This window comes from Pararge aegeria, chromosome 26 (genome assembly GCF_905163445.1).
Source record: "Pararge aegeria chromosome 26, ilParAegt1.1, whole genome shotgun sequence".
In the NCBI taxonomy this organism is placed as follows: Eukaryota; Metazoa; Arthropoda; class Insecta; order Lepidoptera; family Nymphalidae; genus Pararge; species Pararge aegeria.
Genome location: NC_053205.1, coordinates 5477475 through 5502095, shown reverse-complemented (window position 1 = coordinate 5502095; position 24621 = coordinate 5477475). Strand labels below are relative to the sequence as shown.

The 24621-nt window shown below is 36.3% G+C and overlaps 3 protein-coding genes across 3 annotated transcripts; 1 reads left to right on the top strand and 2 right to left on the bottom strand.

Annotated features, from left to right (window-relative positions):
- Window positions 1–3945: 3945 nt before the first annotated feature.
- LOC120635335 (piggyBac transposable element-derived protein 4-like) lies at window positions 3946–6123 on the bottom strand. Its single transcript, XM_039906313.1, has one exon. The coding sequence runs from the start codon at window positions 5714–5716 to the stop codon at window positions 3998–4000; it is 1719 nt and encodes a 572-aa protein (XP_039762247.1). The 5' UTR covers window positions 5717–6123; the 3' UTR covers window positions 3946–3997.
- Window positions 6124–7975: 1852 nt separating this feature from the next.
- Window positions 7976–10050, top strand: LOC120635396. The gene is made up of 2 exons (XM_039906404.1): window positions 7976–8595; window positions 9261–10050. Exons 1-2 carry the CDS (start codon window positions 8149–8151, stop codon window positions 9999–10001), a joined length of 1188 nt encoding a protein of 395 aa, XP_039762338.1. The 5' UTR covers window positions 7976–8148; the 3' UTR covers window positions 10002–10050.
- Window positions 10051–10154: 104 nt separating this feature from the next.
- LOC120635472 lies at window positions 10155–11917 on the bottom strand. Its single transcript, XM_039906494.1, has 2 exons — window positions 11471–11917; window positions 10155–10687 (listed from the first exon to the last, which is right to left on the bottom strand). The coding sequence occupies exons 1-2, from the start codon at window positions 11819–11821 to the stop codon at window positions 10208–10210; spliced, it is 831 nt and encodes a 276-aa protein (XP_039762428.1). The 5' UTR covers window positions 11822–11917; the 3' UTR covers window positions 10155–10207.
- Window positions 11918–24621: the final 12704 nt, after the last annotated feature.

Sequence of the window (24621 nt, the reverse complement as noted above, 5' to 3'; positions counted from 1 at the left end):
AGAGAGCAACCAGTGGTCATTTCTCTACAGTGCGTATCTGAAAGTACACGTTTTTTTTATTTAATATGAATATCGAAAAATCATTTGAATTATCATTGTTATCTAGTTCAGACGACGATGATGATGAATTCTATGATAGGATTTGTTTAGTGGCTGCGGCAATTCTGAATAAACGTAAGGAAAAAATTAAGAAAAAAAAGAAGAATATGGATGGAAAATATTAATTATTGCAGAAAAGAATGCAGTGAATTCAAACTATTCTATGAATTAACAAATCATGGCTTTCGCACATATTTTAGAATGACAAGAGACGAATTTGAATATTTGCATAGTTTAATAGAAGATGACATTAAAAACGAAAATACAAATTATAGAGAAGCTATTGGTACAAGAGAGCGTCTCGTCATTACATTAAGGTAAGGCTCCATCGCTTGGAGTGATTTCAGCGGCAGACATTGAATCTTGGATCTCTTCATTTTGGCTACGAGTAGTATGTTCTCCAATTCCAATTTGCTGCACCCCAGAACCGCTGGGTTCAGGTGAGGCAGAACCGTGTCCAGAAGAAAAATTTGTCTGACTCGTAGAAGGGCGAGAGTTGTAAGAATAATCGTTTGAGTAGTAACCGGTATATGAATAGTTTTTATTAGCAATATTGTCTTCAGCATCCATTACCAATTGAAACAACTTTCTTTTTATTGTTCTTTGATAATACTCCGGCATCTGCTTCGTACTATGATACATTGAATCAAAAAAAGCTTTTAAAGGATCACTTGATGTTAGTACTTCTTTACGTAACTCATCCCTCTGCGCAGTTCGTTTTGCTCGATTATCATCCATATCTTTTAAAAAATTTAACAAATCTTCGTCATTATGAATTATTTCATCCGTCTTCCTTTTTTTTGGAGCTGTTATCGTATCTGCTGAATCTCTACTAATTCTCTATTAGATCTGTATTAGATGTTTCCTCGAAACTTGTTGAAATATCAGAATGTGGTGTAACATTTGTATCTCGTTCCGCATTTGTCATATATGGAAGCAAAAATTCCATGTATCTCATGTAGTTCCAGGGTTTTATTTTCAGATATCTTATAACCGGAACTACGGTGTCCCGTAATTCAACGTCAAGCTAAAGACTGGAGGTAGGTGTGTTTATGACTACCCAGAAAAAACATAATATAAAAAAATTTTGGTCTCTGTTTTTTTGTGATCTGAGCATTTTATTGAAAAATGTTGAAAATCGCTTTACTGTTCACCATTTTAGGTACTATGATTACAAATTTGCTAAATTTAGTGAGTAGATTTTTCTGAATGATAGCTTAAAAAACTCTGCTTTTGAACACAATCGCAAAAAATAACCATATTTCTACAGTTCACATAAAAAAAATATTTTACTTTTAATTTTTCTTGAAATTATTATAAGAAAAAAATTTAAGCTTACTTTGACAGGTCATGGTGTAAAAAAAATGTAGTTGCACCCACATGTCAAGCTATTTCAAAAGTTGGCGCAACTAATCAAGTTTCTATTAAGGTATATTTATACCTTTATTATATTAAGCTAGCATTCAGAAAAATCTACTCACTAAATTTAGCAAATTTGTAATCATAGTACCTTCTACTTTTTACTTTAAAAAAATAATAATTTAATTTTTTCCTAAACAGGAGCCAATTTAAAAATAATACCCATAATCAGTGAAAAGGCATTTAGGCAAGATTCACATAGTCTGAATTAGTTAGACATCTATGGATAGGAGTAACAGAAATAATTATTAACACCTTTTAATTTTATTTATTTGATTTAAATAGGAGTCAGACAGATAGAGCGCCTATTTCACCATCCTCGAAAAGGAAGATTATCTAAATGAAACAACGTGGAATAAATACATTGTAATAATTTTATTGTGCTACAGTAAATGTTCAAATTGTGCACCATTGGCATTAATACATGCACGGCATCGCCTTAATATCGACCTCTTCACAAATCGTGCATACCGGCGTGTTTTATTATGGTTTACCGCTTCAGAGATTTTTAGGCGTAATTCGTTCATGTCTCTTACGGGTTTTGAATACACTTTTTCCTTGAGGCAACCCCAGAAAAAGAAGTCCAGAGGATTCAAATTAGGAGACCTGGGTGGCCACGCAATTGGACCTAGGCGCCCAATCCATCGGTCTGCATACTCTTCATTGAGGTATTCTCGTACTGGGCGGGCATAGTGTGCAGGGCAACCATCCTGTTGGTACCACATTTGACTTAAAATGTTTAGTGGTACGTCTTCTAGGAGATCTGGCAGATGATATCGTAAAAAATTTAAATACGTTTCACCATTCAAGGTTTGCGGTAATTCAAATGGTCCGATAATTTGACCGTTTAATATTCCTGTCCATAAATTTATTTTAAACTGGTGAGGATGCGGATTTTCTAAATTCCAAGAATGCAAATTGTGTAGATTTAAATAGCCGTCTTTTTTGCAAGTGGTTTCGTCTGTCCATAAATTTTTTTCCAAGAATTGTGGATCTTCGGAATGTTTTTGTAATATTTTTTTGCAAAACGCGATCCGACTGGGATAGTCACGTGGTAAAAGAGTCTGCACTCGTTGCACGTGGTACGGGTGTAATCTGTGCCGTTTCAAAATACGATGTGCACAACTTTTTGGCACTCCCGTGTTTTCTTCTATTGCACGTACCGAAATGCTCGCGTCAATTTCGATTTCACGTAAAACCTCCTCATCGTAATCCGTTCTGGGTCTTCCTGCATCTGTCTGGTCACGAGGAAAATGACCATCCGATAATGCTCGGTGAACATTGACGAATACTCGATGATCCGGAAAACGTGCAGCATTCGGATATCTCACACGATATAGTCTGCTTGCAGCACTGGCGTTACATCTGCACTCTCCATAAATTAAGTGCATGTTAGCGTATTCTAGCGCTGTGTATGCAGTTGGCATGGTGGAAAGTATGTCGAACAACACAACACAAAATCAAAGTCTAGAAGAAAGCCAGGTCAGTTCACAATCACAGGGTAATCAAGTCCTAAATACACAAAGCCAAAGTCGTCGGTACTAGAATAACATATGAATACGAAAGATGCGCAGTAAACAAAGGAAGGTGGCGTACTGAGTATAATCAACATTACAATTCTGTTACCTATCATATCGCCCGAGCGAACCAATCAAACACAATCAACAATGGCGTCTCTATCTATCTCACTCTTTAAGTAAAATGACATCACCGTCTATCTCACTCTTATTTAAGTCAAATGATGTCCCACTCTTACTCTCCTATAGCACCACTATCTGTCCTACTCTTGTGAATTATGCTGAATAGGCGCTAAATGCCTTTTCACTGATTATGGGTATTATTTTTAAATTGGCTCCTGTTTAGGAAAAAATTAAATTATTATTTTTTTTTAAAGCAAAAAGTAGAAGGTATTATACCTTAATAGAAACTTGATTAGTTGCGCCAACTTTTGAAATAGCTTGCCATGTGGGTGCAAATACATTTTTTTTACACCATGACCTGTCAAAGTAAGCTTAAATTTTTTTCTTATAATAATTTCAAGAAAAATTAAAAGTCAAATATTTTTTTTTATGTGAACTGTAGAAATATTGTTATTTTTTGCGATTGTGGTCAAAAGCAGAGTTATTTAACACATATAATGCCTTGTCAGCCACATATGGCTGACATTTTCCAAACCAATTGGGCCGTGTCAGCCATATGTGGCTGACGGAATATGCTTGTTTTGAAAGCACGATTTTTCGTCGTCAGCCACGTTTTTTATGTTAAACTATATGTAGTATGGTTGACAAGGCCTAGTAAATTATAACTGTAATGATGGCATTGACACTTTTACTTACATTTTGAGAAATATCAAGTTTGTAAGTGGAAGTTTCGAAAACAAAAGAGTGATTACAAAAATAGTTGGTTTTTGCAAATAAAATTTATAGGTAAATGTTTTAATTGCTTTTATTTATATTTAAGTTGGCATTGGCAAAATAACTCAAACATATCTATGGTTTAAATTGAAACAGCTGATACAATAGTGTGGCTCATTCGGGCAGTCTTCGCAGTATGTTACCACTCTTTTGGTTTTATTTCGAGCATGAACTCTTCCAAATTGGGCACAGTTTTCTTTATAACACCTAACACAATATTTACGACAGGCAGAGGCCAATCCTTGCCTTTTCTTCAATTCATGCTTTACTCGCCTAGGTCTAGAGGAGGCACTAGTTTCCGGGACTCCTGTATGCACGAGGTAGTCAACCAACGCGGTTCTAAACTGGACGACAGAGAGCTTCTTCTTGGTTGTTAATTTATATAAAATATATGAATTTACAATCGCTGTATTCAATAATAACTCCATCGCCAATCTTTTGGGCCATTTCGTTGTCTTCCGAAGAGGGGTTGTGTAAGAGGACATTTGGTCTGACAGATCAACCGCTGATTTTGCATGATTATAATCTACCACAATCTTCGGTTTAATTTTTTCTTTTCCTTTTTTAGTTATTCTTCTGAAACTTACGGAGTGCTTAGTAGACAGCAGCAGTACATCCCGCTTGTCTTTCCATTTCATAATTGTTATTCCGTCGTCATTTTCTTGAGCTGAGAATTCTCCTGTCTTCAGTTTTGTTTGGACAACTGTTTGAGGTAAACCTCGTCTGTTTTTTCTAAGTGTGCCTATGAGATGAGTTTGTCCCGCTAGTAGTTTTCGTGCCAGATCCAAACTGGTATACCAATTATCTGTGCAAACCGTATGTCCTTTATTTAGATAATCGTCACACAAGGCAAGGACAACATTAGTCGGAGTAGTATTGACATTTTCATAATTTTTGCCAGCATAAACTTGCACTTTTACAGTGTATCCTGGGTTTGAGCACAGCTTAAAAAGTTTTATCCCATATTTGTGTCGCTTATTTTTATTGTATTGCCTAAAAATAACGCGGCCACGAAATGGGATTAGACTTTCGTCAACACACATTTCTTGATTAGGTGTATAATGACATTTAAAATTAGCATTTAGCATATCTAATAAGTGTCTAACTTTAAACAATCGGTCCTCCTTATTGTGATTTATTTCATTATTGGCAAAGTGCAACATCCTCAAAATGAGTTCAAATCGATTTCGGCTCATAATGGACTTGACAAATTTCTGTTCAAAACATTTGTTAGTGCTCCAGTACAAAGATAGTTGAGGTAGTTTCACTATCCCCATCCAAATTAAAATGCCAAAGAACCGTTTAATTTCATGGCAATTTGTTGGCATCCATTTCTGCATTCGGTATGATTTTGTTGCACTTTTGTTCAAGGTTTGTAAAGCAAAGCGATTTGTTTCTTCGGCTATGTACTCGAATATACTGTCAGGTACTAGCAATGAATAAAATTCTGCTGGTTTAGCTGAACTCATGCTGGATCGCAATGAAAATGGCTTAAGCCCAGGACATTCAGTATATGGAATAATACTTGGTTGCTTACCCAACGGATTGAACCATACTTCAGTATTTCGTGAGGTTGGTAACACGGGAATCTGATCATCTTCACTGTCGGATAAAATCTGGCGTCGATGATGATTTTTGGTCCGTGCGATTGATACTGTATCATCGAGATCAACGTCAAATACTTGTGTAGCATCACTATTTGATAATGTGTTACATTCTTGATTATACACTGTTAAATCTAATTGCGATAGTTCGTAGTCCAAATCATCATCAAAATCTTCCATTTTTTGTTGAAAATCACAAATCAGTAACTAATAACTTGCTAAATCACTAACTGAACAACTATTTACTGCAGTCTCCTTCGATGCACAGCGACAAATGACGCGCGGGGGGCAAACACAGGCTGCTAAACAATCAAAATGGCGCCGGCGGCGGCGAGCGACGCGTTTGTTTCGCGCGCTTTTGAAATCATATGGCTGACAAAATGGCTGACGCGGCCCCATTGAGAATTTTATTACAGTGGCGCCGCGTCAGCCATATATGGCAGCCACCATTATTTATTTATTTATTTCACTATTACATTATGTAAAATGTAACGAAAATAGTGAATTAAGACATTCCTCACATTCCATGACCGTATTTTACAAAAAAAAAAATACAGTTAGTTCATTTGTTAGTACGGCATTATATGTGTTAAGTTATCACTCCAAAAATCTACACACTAAATTTAGCAAATTTGTAAATATAGTACCTAAAATGGTGAACAGTATGGCGATTTTCGACATTTTTCAATAAAATGCTCAGATCACAAAAAAACAGAGTCCTAAATTTTTTAATTATGTTTTTTCTGGGTAGTCATAAACACACCTACCTCCAGTCTTTAGCTTGACGTTGAATTACGGGACACCCTGTATACAGCATTGTCAAAAAGCTATAGAATAGGCCGTTCTACGCTCTCCGAAATAATACCAGTAGTATGTGAATCTTTATGGATCAAGTTGCAGCCAAAAGTAATGAAGCTCCCTACTGAACCCGAATGGAAAGTTATAGCAAAAGACTTTTATGATTTGTGGAATTTCAATAATTGCCTTGGTGCAATTGATGGCAAGCACGTGGTAATTTGCCCCGTAAATCGGGATCACAGTACTTTAACTACAAAAAAACATTTTCGATTGTACTGTTAGCAATTGCTGATGCTCATGGAAGATATATAATCATCGATGTTGGATCAATGGGCAGATACAGTGACAGTGGAATATTCACAGATAGTAATTTCTACAATGTGTTGCAAAACAATGGATTGAGATTACCCGCAGATGAACCCCTATATGAAGGAGGTTTGCCTCAGCCTTATGTTTTTATTGTTGACTGTGCATTTCCGTTGATGACACATTTATTAAAACCATATCCTGATCATGAAAGGTTGGATAAAGACCAGTTAATATTTAATTATAGACTGAGTAGAGCACGCCGAATGGTAGAAAGTGCGTTTGGTATTTTGGTGCACAAATGGCGTATTCATTTTTAGGCCATTAGATGTTAAAATAAGTACCGCCAAAAAAATTGTAAAGGCTGCGTGCGTTCTACATAACTATGTATTACAGAATGAAATCGAAAAGGCGCCTTCACAGTCAGTTTTTTCTGATAATATGTCAAGAAATTACTCCCAGGTATCTGAACAAAACTCAGCAGATTTTGAAGACGGCTTTTTTTGTGAGAGAATATTTCATGGAATATTTTAATTCCATTGGAACAGTTTCGTGGCAAAATAACCGTGTGCAAAATGTATTAGATTCTGATAGGATAACACATAACTTACATTAGACTCTGCAAAATGAATATTGATTTAACTATAGGTATATGTTGTGTTAGATGGATGTTAAATAAAAAACTTACCATTTACTGTTTGTTTTCTTTAAAATGTCTTTCCAAGCAGCGTCCTTCACGTCTAATTGTTTATATGAAATCAGTTTTGTGTCCCAAAGACACGGATATTGTCGGACACATTCAATAAAAAACTCATCCATTTTTATTGGAAAATTGGGAACACGTGTATCGCGTATGAGGCCGCAAGACTGACTGTACGCTTGACTGCCGCGAGCGAGTGATGCGAGTAATCGCCCGCCTCACTCGCACCGATATATAGCCGAGCTACACAAATATCGGAACTACGCACTCGCTCCCCGCGTCTCGCTAACTCGTTTCTAGTTCTAGCTCTACTCGTGACTCGTTAATCGTTGCCGGTGAGACAAGTGCCTTACGCTTGTCCATATACTAACTCAGCTGCACTAAGGCCTGTTTCACACCGAAGAGCGGTCCGCAGTCCCAATAAAACGGTCGGTACGAGTAACTCATCGTCCCAAGATTCATTGTCTGTCAACTTTGCAGTTAGCGCTACCTTAAGAGACCGGTGCCATCTTTCTATGACTCCGTTGCTTTGCGGGTGGTACGGTGTAGTACGTATCCTCTGTACTCCTAACAGCTTTAAAAGGTTATTAAAGAGTTGGGTTTCCAGCTGGGATCCTTGGTCGGTTGTGATCCTTATGGCGCATCCACACATGCCGCCGGCTTATGCCGCCGGGTTTGCCGCCGACTTTCAGACCGCCTTGCCGCTGACTTTGCCGCCGGCTTTACCGGCGGCCTGCAGTCGCGGTTGCAATTTACGCAGTAGTGTTGTGACTTTCGTTGAAATTAGTCGTGTACGTAGAATCGAAAGATGTTGGACTATGATATAGTTGCGTGTATCGCAAGTGTAGTGTTGTATGTCATTATTCATAAAAAGAACCGCAAAATCAAACGAAGATATTGGGTCAGACCAAGTCTTCGAAATAGGCCTAATGTGTCCCCGATACTTGAAGATTTTAGAAGGGACGACATAAACCGAAGAAATATTCGTTCGAAATTTAACACTTTTCTAAGGATCTCTAGTGAAGAATTTGAAATATTACTGAATTTAACTGGACCCATGATATCAAAAACTGACACCCGCTGGAGAAATGCTGTGTCAGCTTCCGATCGACTAGCAATTACTTTGAGATACCTGGCTACAGGAGACTCTTATTTTTCACTCGGTACACTGTTTAAAGTGTCTCCACAAGTTATTTCTTTAATAATTCTAGATGTTTGTCAAACTTTGGTGTCTACATTATCCAATTATTTAAGGGTAAGTACAAAATATCCGTAACACATTAGGTAGTTAGAAACTGAACACCTACATTAGAAAACAAAACAGACCACATACATTCACACAGTTACGGCATGTACAAGACACAATTATAATATTTGATTTTATACTGTAGGGGAGAGTGCAATGGGTAACAGTGAATCAACTTTTTTGTAGAGCTAAATATTGCCACAATTTAACACTTTTAGAATGTGTTTTTATAATAAAGCCTGAGCAAAATCAATAAGGTACACACTGCCATAGCAATCTTAGGGCTACCTTTCTCAGGTTTATAGATATGACTATTTTTTTAAAGAAAGGATTTCCCTTTCTTTAAAAAAAATAGTCATATCTGATGACGCCATGTGACTTTTGATTCATATTAAATACTTTTTACAAACTGCAGCATTACATTTTTAAAACTTCAAAATATTTTGCTTTCATACTTACTTTTCCGTCGCACCCCGGTAGCGAGTCAAGGGCAATACAAAATAGAACGTAAAATGCTATATCGTGTAAATGTGCGCATTATATAGGCCGCGTTCGATCCACTGTACCCCTTGATCCACCGTTACCCACTCTCCCCTACCTGGAACTTCACACACATTTTACATACATATAACTAGAACTAAACACACAAATATCACAAACAATTTTTTTTACAGATGCCGAATACACATGGAGAATGGCTATCAGTGGCTCGAAGTTTCATGCAGAAATGGAATGTACCTAATTGCGTAGGTGCCCTCGATGGGAAACATATACGTATACTATGTCCAACTAATAGCGGTTCTGAGTTTTTTAATTATAAGTCATATTTCAGTATTGTTTTGCTAGCTTTAATCGATGCCAATTATAACTTTTTATACGTAGACATTGGATGTCAGGGCAGAATATCTGATGGTGGAGTTCTACGAAATTCAACTTTATTTGATATGATACGAGATGGAACTTTAAGTCTGCCACAAGCGATTCCATTACAAGGGAGAAATACACCTGTACCTTTTTATTTCATCGGTGACGATGCTTTCCCCATCTCACAGAATATAATAAAACCGTTTTCTGGATATCATGCAAAAGGATCACCTGAGAGGGTTTTTAATTATAGACTTAGTCGCGGGCGCATGGTTGTAGAAGACGCGTTTGGCATTTTATCTAATAAATTCAGAATTTTGCATTCACGCATTGGTTTACAAAATGAGAAAGCAAAAATTGTCGTGATGGCTTGTGTGCATCTGCATAATTTTATGAAGAGAAATGAAAGAACTACTGATGGAGTTTTGAACGAAATGCAACAAAATATACCGCAGATCGCTCTAAATGTAGAACCAAGTGTAATTAGAAATGAGCTAAAATGTTATTTTCTATCGGAACAAGGTCAGCTTCCTTGGCAATATCAAATATAATGTTTGAAAGAAATAAAATATGATTATTCAAATAATTGTTTTATTTAGGAATCAGAAACATGTATCAATAATTTTAAGCTTTTATTAAAATAAAATAATTTAACCGAAAATATAAACATTTATTTTAGTTTTAAGTAAAGGCATTGCGTTTTTCGTCATTTTAATATGTAACCTTATTTTAATCTATTACACTATTTTCGGTTAAATTATTTGGTTAAATTATTTTCCAAGACTTGTAACAGACTGTCACTTGTATTGACATCTGGGCTATTTTGCATTTCATAGTCTGATTGAACAGAGTAAGAGCGCGAAGTTGAGGGCGACGGTGACATTGCTAACGTTGTAGGTTGGCCGGTGAAGTATCCTGGACGAACATTTTGATAACGAAGAGGCTGAGTAGTATTACTAGTATCAAAATTCATCGAACCCATTCTCATTTCTGCTTCATAGATAATATTCTGGATTTGATGTTGTACTGTACACATCGTGTAATGATCCATCTTCCTCAACTTGCTACTTATATAGTCTGCAAATATAGCAGCATCATCGCGTTGCCTTGCATTAGACGTGATCTCCCTCAGTAATTGCAAAGCTTCATCAACTTCAGGTTCTCTCTCTATATTTCGCTTTCGTGAAGTCCTTGTCGAAGGTAGCGTAGTCTGGGGAGTGATATTATCTTGAGAAGACTGAAAATAAAAAGGAAATCTTATAAATAATTGCAAACAAGCTTCAATACTATATTTTGAATATATCCTATCAGTATGTAAATATTAAATAAAAACCAAGCTTATAAACATAACATGTATGTATAGTGTATACAAATAATTATGTAAGTTTAAGCTACATTTACTCAGTAAATAATTGATATTATTTCTTTATATATTTTTTTTCATCTTACATATCATACTTCATACTTCATACTAATATATACTAATATTATAAATGCGAAAGTGTGTTTGTTGGTTTGTCCTTGAATCACGCCGCAACAGAGCTACGGATCGACATGATTTTTTGCATGGGGATAGTTAAGGTCCTGGAGAGTGACATAGGCTACTTTTTATCCCGGAAAATCAAAGAGTTCCCAAGGGATTTTAAAAACTTAATCCACGCGAACGAAGTCGCGGGCATCAGCTAGTTGGCCATATATCACGTCCTCAAGTATTGCAAATGTCTCACCAGTAACCCTGTACACTCTTCACGAGCGCTTATTCCCGAATACTTCGCTTTCGGTAAGTGTTATGCCGACTACATAAGGTCAAAAACGAGAGTATGCTCGCCCGCGCTCCGTGGTATTATGTATTGTTACCGGGTTGTAGGTAGTAGGTATCTAAAATATTAATACGCGAAGCAAAAACTTTGTACCTACCCCTATTAACGAAAATATTGCATAATGAAATATGTATTTTAAATTTATTATGGTCGACCAACTAGTCTACTTAGGTAATTATAAGAATTTGATGGGTACTTACACTAGGTGTGTGGCTGTTCAGAGTCGGTACCGGTGCATTCTTGTCATTAAGAAATGATAACGCCTTATAAGCAAACCATTTCGGCAATTGAACATCATCCCGTCCAGATCCACTCCTTTTAGATTCTTCAAATTTGCGTTTTTCTCGAAAATAATGGCTAGATAAATTCTTCAGTTTTCTCTCAATTTCTGTTGATGCTATGTTGAACACAGAAGCAATATCCCTAACAGCATCGTTTCTTTTGTTGCGATTCTTGAAATCCATATGCCTTGGGTTCCACAATAGTTCATTTTCTTGATACTTTTCTATTAATAAAAGTACAGCACTATCATCCCAGTTAAATTCTGTCATTTTGTTATTTAAATGAATACGACAACACTACCACTCCGTATCGAAGCCGCAAGCAAACTGCCGCCGGCACCAAAAGCCGCGCGTGCCGCAGGTAAAAGATGCATGAGCCGGCGTGCCGCCGGCCATGTGTGGATGCGCCATTAAGTACATCCCGTACCTCGTAAACCAGCTCTCGCAGACGGCCTTAGCTACGGTCTCCGCAGTAATATTTGCGACAGGTATAGCTTCCGGCCAGTGTGTGCAGCGGTCTATAATTGTTATATAATACCTGTTGCCATGTCGTGTTGTAGGCAAAGGTCTACTATATCGAGGTGTATATGCTCGAAGCGTTGACTAGTCTGAATCGTACCTATTTTAGTTACGACGTGACGACCGACTTTACTTTTCTGGCATGGTATACAAGTTCTTGCCCATGCGTTTACCTGTTTGTTCATCTCCGGCCAAAAAAATTTTTTACTTACCATCTTACGGGTTGCTCTTATCCCTGGGTGACTGATGTTGTGCACAGATTCAAAAGCAGCTTTACGGAATGCTTTTGGCACGTATGGCCTTATGTTATCGTTGGAAATATCGCAGTATATAGGTTTACTAACGTTAGGTATGTGTATTTGTTGTATTTGTTTCAACTGTACCTTGCTCGAGTTGACTGCGTTATGTAAGTACTGAGTAATTATACATAATTTTTTAGAAAAATAACCCAGCGGTTGCCAGTTGCCGTTAACTTTTTGCTGTACAACGGCTTCTACGCATGTATTGGATGCGTCTGTCATTAATGCTAGTTGTGCTTCGGCTAAGGGGTGAGACAATGTTGCGGCGCTTTTAAGGCTTACCTTACATTGCTCGAACGCTGCTTCCGACTCCGGGTTCCACTGAATTTGCGTCTTGTCATTTCTCTTTGAAGTATTTATTAACGAATGGTTTTTTAAGAAATCTGCCCCGATTATTGGTTGATTTACGTCACAAATTATGAATGACCACTTAAAAATACGTCTTAACTCTAAATTAAGTTCTAATGTTATGACGCCAAATGTCTTAATTTCCGTGCCGTTTGCGGCGAAAAGTTTATAATCACTACCACTATGTTTACGCTGTCTGGGATTAACTTTAGAAACCGGTATCACTGATACGTTTGCGCCAGTATCTATAAGAAAATACATACTACTGTTTGAGTCTAACACACATAAGCGATGGCTTTTGTCACTACTGATGCACTCTACCACTGCGCTAGGTTGCACCTTATCTAGTTTTCCGACTTGTTAGGCTTTATTCAACTGCACGGAGACTCGCATCGACGTGCTGCCTCCCTGAACCGGAAGTGGTACCGACATAATCAGTCCTGACTGTGAGGTGTACGTCGCGGCGTGCTAGATCTATGACGCGATCGGGAGCGATCGCGCTTCCATGGTCTGCGGGACCGCTGGTACTGCTGACGCCGGTCACTGATGCTGTTTTCCTCTTCCCGTAGGTTTTTAAATTCCAGCGACATGCTCCTGAGTTGCATCAACAGTTCGCTGTTTCCCTTAGCAGTCGCTGGCGTAGTTGTTGTACCAGTGTCGACGGCTGCAATCTCACCGCTGCGAAAATTATTCATGATCTTGTCAGCCATCTCGGCCAGGTCTTCTAGCTTGGTATCTGCCTTATTTGCAGCTAAAATTGCTCTGACCCATGGTGGTAAGCGTGATAGCCAGAGGTTCTTCACTGTGTCACCAGCAGCTCCTGAATTCTTCGCGAGCTCATTCATTTTGGTAAGAAGCTCGGATGGCCGCTGCTGCCCGAGGTCCATCTCCGAGACCAATTTATGGAACTGCGCTTCCTGTGACTTTGATTGCTTACTGACAATTTTAATGCACTTTGATTGTCACTGTAGATCTCAATCATATGGTAACTACCTATAATTTCATGAAGAAGGTTTCTAAGATACACTGCTTCCCGAGCTGCCTCAGACAGAGCAGTATTAGTCCAGTCATTATTGTCATTCGAAATTGAAAATTTAATTATAATTCCAAAAGTTTTCGATATAATATTTCATATCACGTATTAAATTTGCAACCAATCTAAGTGTACGGAACATTTTTTTTTATTGAAAATTAATGTTTTTGTTTATTAAACTGAATGAAAACGTTCCACAAGTTCTGCAAACTTGACACATATATCGGAAAAATATACCGAACGGTTGTATAAATTTGCAACGTTTTTGGTTGACCGAAACTTTTTAACTTTTTTTTTTTTTTTTTAACTTTTTTTTGAAACTTGGTTGCAAACTTCGAAAACATCTATTCTGATGCATTTACAAATTTGCAACCTCATACACGATCCGGAACTTTATGCAATTTGCAAAAATGTAATTTTTTTATTTTTTCACCTTCAAGAAAATTTCAAAAGTTTTGAAAATGGAGGGGACTGTTAAATTTTGGGATTAATGTCAGTATTTGAATTTGCAACCTCTCACGCAATCCGGAATCTTGTGTGATGTCGGAAATTTAACTTTATGGCATTTTTCATTTTCGAAAAAATTTCAAAAGTTCTGCAAATCGAGGGGACTGTTTAATTTTAGGATTAATGTTAGTATTAAAATTTGCAACCTCTCACGCAATCTGGAATCTTGTGTGATGTCGGAAATTTAACTTTATACCATTTTTCATTTTAGAATAAATTGCAAAATTCATTTTCACTGGCTACCTCCATGTCAAGTAATTAAGACTTAATGACATCTGTAGTTATCGAAATACCCAAATGTTCAATTGCCATGATCATGGGTGAATAACGATCAGACAAACCTGCTAACAGTAATGAGCCGACCCATTCGTCTGTAATTGTAAATCCCGTGCCACTTAACCGCTGTGCTGTCTCGACTCTTTGAGTCACATATGTATGTCGCCATATTATCACAGTTTTCTAGTCGTATAGATATCAGATGTCTCAGCAACGTTATTTTTCTTGAGCAACCAGAATCATTATACATAGTGGGGGATTCTTATCTCGAAGGACCTAGATATGTTCAGTTTTACCTATAGTTACACAAATTCGGCAACAAGCAATAAAAAGAACTACTCACAGTTACTGGAACGTCCAGGTTACGCAGCAGTCTTCTTCCAGCTGATTGAGCACGGCACAACACAAAACTAATGAAGAAAAGGACTTGAACTACGCCTAGAGCAATTCTTTTGTAATGGGTTTTGATTTTTTGATGTCGTTACGAACGAACGTTGTTTCGTACAATAATAGCGATAGTCTATACGTTATCCGACCGCTAGGAGCGCTGGTGGTACCTTGTGCCACCGGGCATTCGGCATCATCGATCGCCGGAACGGAACCATAGTAAGCAGGAGTGAACTCAATACTACCAGTTGCAAAAATTGGATAACTATGGTTTGAATACTGAACACATAGTTTTCAATGTAGTCCATAATTCTGCTGAGCTCTTGGTATTCTTTACATGCACGTACAATGATGGATCAATAGTCAATACTAGCTTTGCCTTCGTTTTTGCATCGTCCACTGGCTTAACCTCAAAATTTGGCGTCGGTTTGATGTATATGTCCATCCCTTCGAGCACCAACAAATTATCAGCCGCGAAGCTCCACTCATCATAATTCTCTCTTCCTTTTATTTTAGGCACACTGGCAATATAATTTGTAGTCATATTTCCGCGATTTCACTTTCACTAATTATATATTTTAAACTGATAATTTCCGGAAGGCCCATAACCTATAATGAAACAAGTGAACGTCGCTAAGAGACTCAAATCTATTTAATGGAATAAAGCATATGGCAAGTCATTATACCAGAGATAATACACAATACAATAGATAAGTAGAACAGTATAATATTTACATTAAACAATAGATAGCGTTACAAGTTGCTAAATGGAAATATTTCTATTATTTTGATACATCACTAGCCTATATAATTCATCGCTTTTCTTTTCGGTTTGTATTTAATGGTAGCCAAGTTATAAGTGGAGATTTGTTTGTCGAATAGTGATTTCTTAGCATGTTTTTTAGTTCTGATTAAGGTAAATTATCTTCCGGATCATCAAGCTGAACTTTATTGGGCTCAGGGAGCGATGGAAGTTTTCTGAGGTTCGCATTTAAATTTTCTTCGTCTCAGGCGCTTACTTGAACCTAAACGCGGTATAAAAAGGCTGCTTATTAAAGCCAGAGGTAGTAGAAACAGGTGAACGAAACTCTGTACTTTTATTATATTTCTACAAAACAGTTAGCTTTTGAATCGGATCTTGATTCTCCAAGTTATCCATGTCAAAATCTTCAAAAGAGGAGCTATAATCAACTAATTTTTTGAAAAAAGATGGAAGATAGCTGATAAGATTCAACGATTTCGACGTAATTTGCATGCTGTGGAGATACATCATCGTGAATCATTGATGGTGATAAATTTTTTCGTCCATGTTATAAAGGCGTTCCGGGTGGGTGGAAATATTTAACTCATCGTAAATGTATTTTAGGGCTTTAAAATGTTTTGAAGCTATTGGCTTGTTGAGTTTTTGTGCTCTGGCGGGATTTACAATTGAGCCCTTCGAAGCGATATTTCTGGATTGCGTTTTAAAACTTTGTGAGCCATTTTTTGCCAGCAATATTCTTTTTATCACTAAAAACATCCGGTACGTTATTCGCTTGGCAATATTTCTTGACTTATTTAATGTCATTTCTATCTGAGACAGTCTAATTATCCTTTTGCATAAATCCTTTTCTTGTGATTTATTAAGAATGTGGAAACGACCACTTATCTTCTCCATGGAACCAGATTCTATGTGGTTTCTTAATCTTCGCCTTGGTATGCTATACCGGATGTTTGGTGCATCGTGTGCCAAATCGAATCTGATGATTGGAGGGGTCTTTGGCTATCTCTTCAGCCCTCGTAAAAAAATCTTGCTCAAACGGTTTTTTTTATACTGATTTTAAATTGTTTTTTTAAAAATTGTAAAAATTCTACATTTAAATTTTAATAAAAAATAAAGTTGTTAAGTATTAATTAATTTTCTTTTTAATCTTTAATTTGTAACGTTTTACGCTTCTTTTGAAACTAGAATTACACGCCAGCAACATCTAGTTTTTGTTTTACAGCCCCGCAAAGTTTTTTTTACGTAAAAAAATAAGCTTGAACGTCAACTTTCGGTTTTAATAAAAAAAAAACTAAAAGTGATCATGTTCTTCCAATTTTTTTAAAACATCTCTGGACTGTCCCCTTTCTAATGGTGTGCAATATGCCATGAAAAGTAATTAGTAACATCACTAATTTTCAAATTTTCTAAACTTAGTCACAATTTTCTAATATTCAACAGATGAAAGAAAAACAAGTTTTTGCGTAAATAAAACTCACAAGCAGGTAAAATTTTTAAATTTCGTAGGTTTTACTTGAAATAAAAATAATACATTGCATTTGAAACATTTATTTCATAATTTTTACAAATTCTGCTCAAATTGTTCACCCCTGTTTCGAATGCAGGCCCGACATCTTTGACGTATTGTTACAGTTGTAGTCCGAAGCCGTATTTCGTTCTTAATTGTACCGAAGGCCGCTTCTATGCGTTGTATTAGTACCTCCCTCGTTGGGACTTCTGTGGCGTATACTAGCTCTTTGGCACGTCCCCAGACATAAAAATCTAACGGAGTTAAGTCTGGGGAACGTGGAGGCCATGCAATAGGCCCATCGCGCCCAATCCACGAATTGGGGAACACATTATCGAGGTATTCCCTCACAGTTAAACGCCAATGCGCGGGACAGCCGTCATTTTGAAATACTATGGGCACATCTTCATTAAACACGGGCACCTCGGCCAATAATTCCGGCAGATCATTTTGCAGGAACTCTAAATAATTATCGCCATTTAAGTTATCAGGCAGGTAGTGCGGTCCAATTACCTGATTCCCAATCACTCCTGCCCAAACGTTCACACTAAACCGTCTTTGAAAAGATTGCTGTCTTTTGGCATGTGGGTTTTGCCGTTTCGGTGCCCAATGGTGTAAATTGTGCAAGTTAAGAATCCCTTCTCTGGTAAATTTGGATTCGTCAGTCCACAGTATTCTTTTTAAAAAATCAGGATTATCCACATCTGTGTGTAACAAAAACCGACAAAAGTGCATTCGTCTGTCAAAGTCGCCACCCTCAAGACCTGCAACAACCAAAAATCTTTTTAATTCCCCTTGAGCAGTAATTAATTGCACTAGAAGATTATGGATACCTGCTAAACAAAGGCAACGTCAAACAAAGGTTTTAAATTACGTACCTTGAACCGGAGTCTCGTGGAATGGATATTTTTCGTTTTGTCGAAGGACTTTCCACACTTTCCATATTGAAATATCAAGTTGTGCCGCCACATATCTAATGCTTCTTGTGTCGTCTTCCTCAAAAAGTGCCAGTATTCTCTCGTCCACTTCAACATTATGTCGCACAACATGTCCCCTTGGTTCATGAAAATTGACACTCCCAGTCTCGCGTAAACGTCGGTATGTGTCTTGGAAGACTCTGCGGCCAGGTAATCGTCGACCAGGAAAGCGTTCCTGGTAAAGTCGTTGCGCTGCACGAGCGACACCACGGGCTGCACCATAAACCATTATGATGTCCGCATATTCCTCGTTAGAGTATGTCGTCATTGCAACAACAAAAAAGTCAACAAAGTTTAACAATAACACCAAAAGTAAATAAAACGTAACAAAAAACAACAAAACTTAACGAAAACTAAATAAAAGAATCGTGGAGTACAGTAAGCTAGCACACACGTTAGGCAGCAGAGGCAGTGATGTCTCGACTAAAAAATAAGATGGCCGCCGTGTCGACGCGACGCGGGGCCCGTTCGCGATTGGTTCAAACAGGTTTGCACTATGCAAGAAAGGAATAGAAGATAGATTTCGCTTCACTAGAGTGAAAAAACTATTTTTGCCTGTTTAAACGAACAACGGGCGTATAACTTTATGAAAGAGACAGAAAATGTCATCTGCCTTGTGAATTGTGAGTGTTATTTACGCAAACCCTTGTTTTTCTTTCACCTGTTGAATATTAGAAAATTGCGACCAAGTTTAGAAAATTTGAAAATTAGTGATGTTACTAATTACTTTTCATGGCATATTGCACACCATTAGAAAGGGGACAGTCCAGAGATGTTTTAAAAAAATTGGAAGAACATGATCACTTTTAGTTTTTTTTTTATTAAAACCGAAAGTTGACGTTCAAGCTTATTTTTTTACGTAAAAAAAACTTTGCGGGGCTGTAAAACAAAAACTAGATGTTGCTGGCGTGTAATTCTAGTTTCAAAAGAAGCGTAAAACGTTACAAATTAAAGATTAAAAAGAAAATTAATTAATACTTAACAACTTTATTTTTTATTAAAATTTAAATGTAGAATTTTTACAATTTTTAAAAAAACAATTTAAAATCAGTATAAAAAAAACCGTTTGAGCAAGATTTTTTTACGAGGGCTGAAGAGATAGCCAAAGACCCCTCCAATCATCAGATTCGATTTGGCACACGATGCACCAAACATCCTGTATGTTTCAGCAGCTTTCCGCTGTGACATTTGGCAGCTTTTTACTGCTTGAAATGCGGGTTTCAACTGTGTTTCTGTTCATTCCCGATGCCCTTTTTTAGTAGAAGGCCCTATTTTAATCTGAGATGAAAAAATAGAATAAAACTTAGAAAAATTTAGTACCTCAAAATAAGTTTAGTATTAGTAATTTAAATAAAATTTGCTCAAAACAAGTCAATCTTAAACAAAAAAAAAACAAAAATATAATAACACTACATTTCAATAATCCTAGAAAAGCCCGGAATTTGTGTGGGAATTACAATATGGGCCATGATAGGAAATTACACCCGGGTTGAGTATAATTTCGTACAAATACAATCATTTCAGATAAATAGTCCATTCGGCGCACAAATCAAAAATCTATAGCAATCTTTTTATATTACGCTAAAATTTTTCTTTTATGGTCGTAGAGGATTATATCCTAGGATATATTTTGAGGGGGGTATTGCGGACGATCATGCAGAATTATAAATATGACTAATACTATTAATTAAAATTAACTAAACATTCATTAAAATTTAATGAAAAACAAAAACATGTTTGTCCGTAATTACTCTTAGCATTTGGGGGGTTTTTTGCGGACAACATGGAGTATTTACGGGCTAGGTGTCATTTCATCACAAATCAACCCTCTTAAAGAAGATTGCGCACTGCATTTCTCATGCGCCCGATTCTTTCATTCTGAATACATAATCCAGTCATCGGTGGGTGGGTCACAATACTTTTCCTCGTAATAAAAGCAGAAATGCTCATCATCTTCTGTATCAGTATCAATTTTTTTTAAGTTTATTTAATTTTTGTTCGTTTTTCTTTATTGTTTTTGGTTTTTCATTTGTAATTTTAGTAGCTTCTTTTTCTAGGTTCTTTCTCTTCCTTTCTATTTTCTCTTGATTTTTTCTGATGTGCTGGTGAAAATAACCGAATGTCTTTTTTTAACAAATCGTCTTTTATGAGTAGGGTTTAGAGTGGGTACTTGCACTACTTCATTAAGTAAAACAAAGAGAGATGGTCTAGTTTGACTTATTATAATTTGATTTACACCAGCTTTACTAACATCACCTACTGATTCCGATGCAGGTATTCTTTGGTTTAAATCCAATGGTTCTCAAGATGAAATATTTCTCACAGGAAACTTGATATTCGTTTTGGGACTTGGCTTGGATTTTTGGTATTGGTTTCTGTCTGTTGTTCAAGAAAATATTCTGATGCTAAAATAAACTTGCAAAAGTGTCTTTATATTTATCTTTATTGAGAAATTCCAGCAGGCTTGAAGCCATTGTTTATAGCTTTGTTAGAACTTGTTGTTCTATAAATGCCTACAATATCATATCGTAATTTTGGTCCCTGGATGGTTAACCGGCGGGACTGTTAAAACAGTCACACCTTTTTATTTAAAGGCTTCTATGGAAATGTGCGACTCGTGGTTATAGCATATGAGCAAACTAGGGTTATTTTTGCTACAGTGGGTGTGGGTTATAGAATGCTGTATTGTTTTTACGAATAATTCTGAGTTAATCCAGCCTTAAGGTAGGCTAGGCCTAAGGTTCCAGCCAGAGCATCTGCAGTCATATGTTGTTTGAAATGCACCCGTGGAAATATAATTACCGGTGGTAGTGCATTGTCCATTGACAATATAAAAAGTAGTAGTTAATGCCCGTCGTTCAGCGCTAGTCACTTTAGAAACTTTCTGTTGTCCTTTGGCTGCTAATACTTGGCAGATTTCAGCACTGTCATAGTATTTCTTTCATCCAGATTGAAAACTCGGGTTCCATTACCGAAGACAGTGAATCTAACAATTTAGAAAATGTTATATTTTCTAAATTGTTAAAGAATAGACTCATGGATGTTGAAAGAAGTCGTTCTGCTTAAGCTTGGACCCTCAGGAGTTCGCAAAGTGTACTATTTTGTCTTTTCCTGAGATTACGTAGATACTTAGTACCTGAGAGTTTTTCATGCCATTTATCTGGTATACTATTATGTCTTTTTTCTGAAATTACGTAGATACTCAGTACCTGCGAGTTTTAAATGCCAAATTCAAATTAAAATTCAAAATTCAAAATTCAAAATTTCTTTATTCATGTAGGCCTATCACAGCGTGAAAGCGTATGAAGCGTTCATACATATTTGTTTACATAATTGTAACGGGATGGTGATAACTTCGTTCGCCAACTTAAATCTAAAGCTACGAGGGTTCCAAACGCGCCCTGGTCTAAGAAGAGCCCACAACAAACTGGCCGGGTAAATTGATTTTTTTGTTATCACCATCTTCCAGTAAATTTAAATTAAGCTATGAAGCTAGAGCAATTCACACCCAAGCTTTTTTATCGTTTAAATAATCCTTAATATTATAATAGGATTTTTCTGTAAGCTTACGTTTTATATAAACTTTGAAGTTACTGAGAGACATCTCAAAGATTTCATTTGGTAATTTGTTATAAAATAATATACAATTGCCCTTGAATGAATTTTTAATTTTGTGTAGCTTAGTAAACTGCACAACGAGTTTATTTTTGCTTCTAATATTTATATTGTTACAGTGCATTTTCTTTTTAAATTTTGATATATTTTTATGGACATAAATTAAATTTTCATATATGTACTGACTATGCACCGTCATTATTTTAACTTCTTTAAATTTATCCCTTAATGACTCTCTTGGGCCCATTTTATATATCGCACGAACAGCCCTTTTCTGTAGGACGAAAATAGAATCTATATCAGCAGCATTACCCCATAATAAAATTCCATAGGACATAATGCTGTGAAAATAACTTAAATAAACAAGCCTAGCAGTTTCTATGTTTGTCATTTGACGAATCTTTTTTACCGCGTATGCTGCAGAACTAAGTCTGATCGCTAAATTATTTTTATGTGGGCCCCATTGAAGCTTAGCATCTAAAGTTATTCTTAAAAAGATTTCGTATCCACCAAATCCAACTCCTCATTATTAAGTTGTACAATGGTTTTTACTTTTTAACATTCGGTAGTGTGAATTTAATACTCTTGGTTTTTTTTCCGTTAAGAGCTAAGAGCAATGATGTATCATCAGCAAACAATACTATCCCGTGATTGTCCTCAGCTAGGTAAGGAAGGTCATTCATGTAAATGAGGAATAGGAAGGGTCCTAATATAGATCCCTGGGGGACACCAATTTGCACAAATGACCCGTTAGACCGCTTTCCGTTCACGTCAATTTTTTGAATTCTATCATTAAGATAGGAAATCATTAAATCTAGAGCTATGCCCCGTATTATATATAATATAGCGTATATATAATATAGCGTATTCCATAGTGGTGTAGTTTCCTGATTAATGTTTCATGTTGTACACAATCGAAAGCCTTGGACAAGTCACAGAAGACGCCAAGTGCATCCCATGACTTCTCCCAGGCTTCAAATATATTTTTTACCAACTCAACACCAGCATCGGTTGTTGAGCGACCCCGTGTAAAACCAAATTGCTGCTCGTGCAATAAATCGTTCTTATTAAAAAAGTCAAGTAATTGATTTCATATAAGATTTCAAAGATTTTACTGAGAGTAGGTAGTACAGATATTGGTCTAAAGTTAGAGGGGTCGGTAGTACTACCCGATTTGAACAACGGAACTAGTTTACTATGTTTCATTAAATCAGGAAACACATCACAGTCTATACAATTATTAAATATGAATGATAGGTCAGGTGCAATTATATCAATCAAAGACTTTACAACGTTAACGGAAATGCCCCACAAGTCATTTGTTTTCTTATTATTTAATAATTTAAATGCCTTAATAACGTCTGAGCTGCTAACGTGTCTGAACTTAAAAGTATCGTTACATTCAGGCACATTAAACTTCAACAAAGAGAGAGCGGTGTCCGGTGATGATTTCAATGATTTTGATGATGCCATATTTCTGGTATACTATTTTGTCTTTTTCTGAGATTACGTAGGTACTCAGTACCTGCGAGTTTAGTTTAATGCCATTTACTTTATCCTCGCCACTTCATAAATATTCCCATACACCACTTGCAATATATTTTCTCACTCTAGTAAATAGTTACAATAAACTTGACCAACCTTGCAGAGGCGTTCCTAGGGTTTGAAGATAGGCAAGCCCTAAAAGATACATTAAAGTGTGTCCGACGTACGACTTTCAGACACATTAACAGAGATCTCTGTTGCTAACATCGGGAGTTTCAACGATAATTACCGAAACAAATGATGTCAAATTAATTTCAAAATCGACGCGAGAGTTAATTACATCAGCTACGGAATGAATAATATCATTTTGAATTTTATTAGATAAATAACTCTTTCCGGATTTGTCGCTTAGTCTATTTTGCATATGTTTTTCTAAAACAAGATCGTATTTTGAGAGTAACAATACAAGTTCTACGAAATTTCCTTTATTTAACAAACCATTGGACTCGACATGACCTCTAATAAAAAATTTGCAATACCAACAATATAATTTATTAGAATGGGAGCTTCCAACAACCCAACGAGTATTGTATACCGATCTATTAAATTGCCTCTTACGATTTATACTAGTTTTAGAAATACATGTCTGGCGTAGGTTTCGGTGATGTTATTAGCTGGTTTTTTTCCAAAAAAGTTAAATAATTTATCTTTTGTTCACCAATTAACGTTCGCACACACCTGAGCCCGCCACAAGAAACAATTTCCACACTATTTGAACTCATTGTTAATAAAATTTACTTTAATTAATAATAATAAAAAAACAATAAATGCACTACTCATTTTACTGCACTTAATTACGCAATTGACTATATTTTCTTGCGTATCTGTAAATATCATATGAACAGCGTAATTAGGCGTAAGCCTTATAAATTTTATATGATACCTGTTGAAGATTCACGATACCTAAATTGATTAAGTAAATTAACAAATACTTTTGCGAGACCTTGTATCAAACAGTTGATTATTATAATAAGGAAGTTATGTTTTAATAGTTGATAATGTAGATATATTGGTTATTTGTATGAAAAAATTGGTAAAAAAACTTTTTAAGTTAAACGGTTTTATGTTAAACATACATTGCAATGTTTAAGATAAATGTACTAAAAACCAAAAAATAATAAAATAGATACAGTCGTGGGAATTATAAACATATGCTTAGACTAGACTAAAATAAAACCGTGGGGCACGTCAATTGTCTACAAAAAAATAAAATTGCCTATTTTAACGACGAATTAAACGATTCTTCTATCGCACATTAAGTCGATAAAAAATAAAATTGCCTATTTTAACGACG

Coding starts and splice junctions, on each gene's coding strand:
- LOC120635335 (XM_039906313.1), bottom strand. CDS start 5,716: ATGGAAGATTTTGATGATGATTTGGACTACGAACTATCGCAATTAGAT.
- LOC120635396 (XM_039906404.1), top strand. CDS start 8,149: ATGTTGGACTATGATATAGTTGCGTGTATCGCAAGTGTAGTGTTGTAT. Junction 8,596..9,260: donor CATTATCCAATTATTTAAGG/GTAAGTACAAAA, acceptor TTTTTTTTACAG/ATGCCGAATACACATGGAGA.
- LOC120635472 (XM_039906494.1), bottom strand. CDS start 11,821: ATGACAGAATTTAACTGGGATGATAGTGCTGTACTTTTATTAATAGAA. Junction 10,688..11,470: donor TGAACAGCCACACACCTAGT/GTAAGTACCCAT, acceptor TTTTATTTTCAG/TCTTCTCAAGATAATATCAC.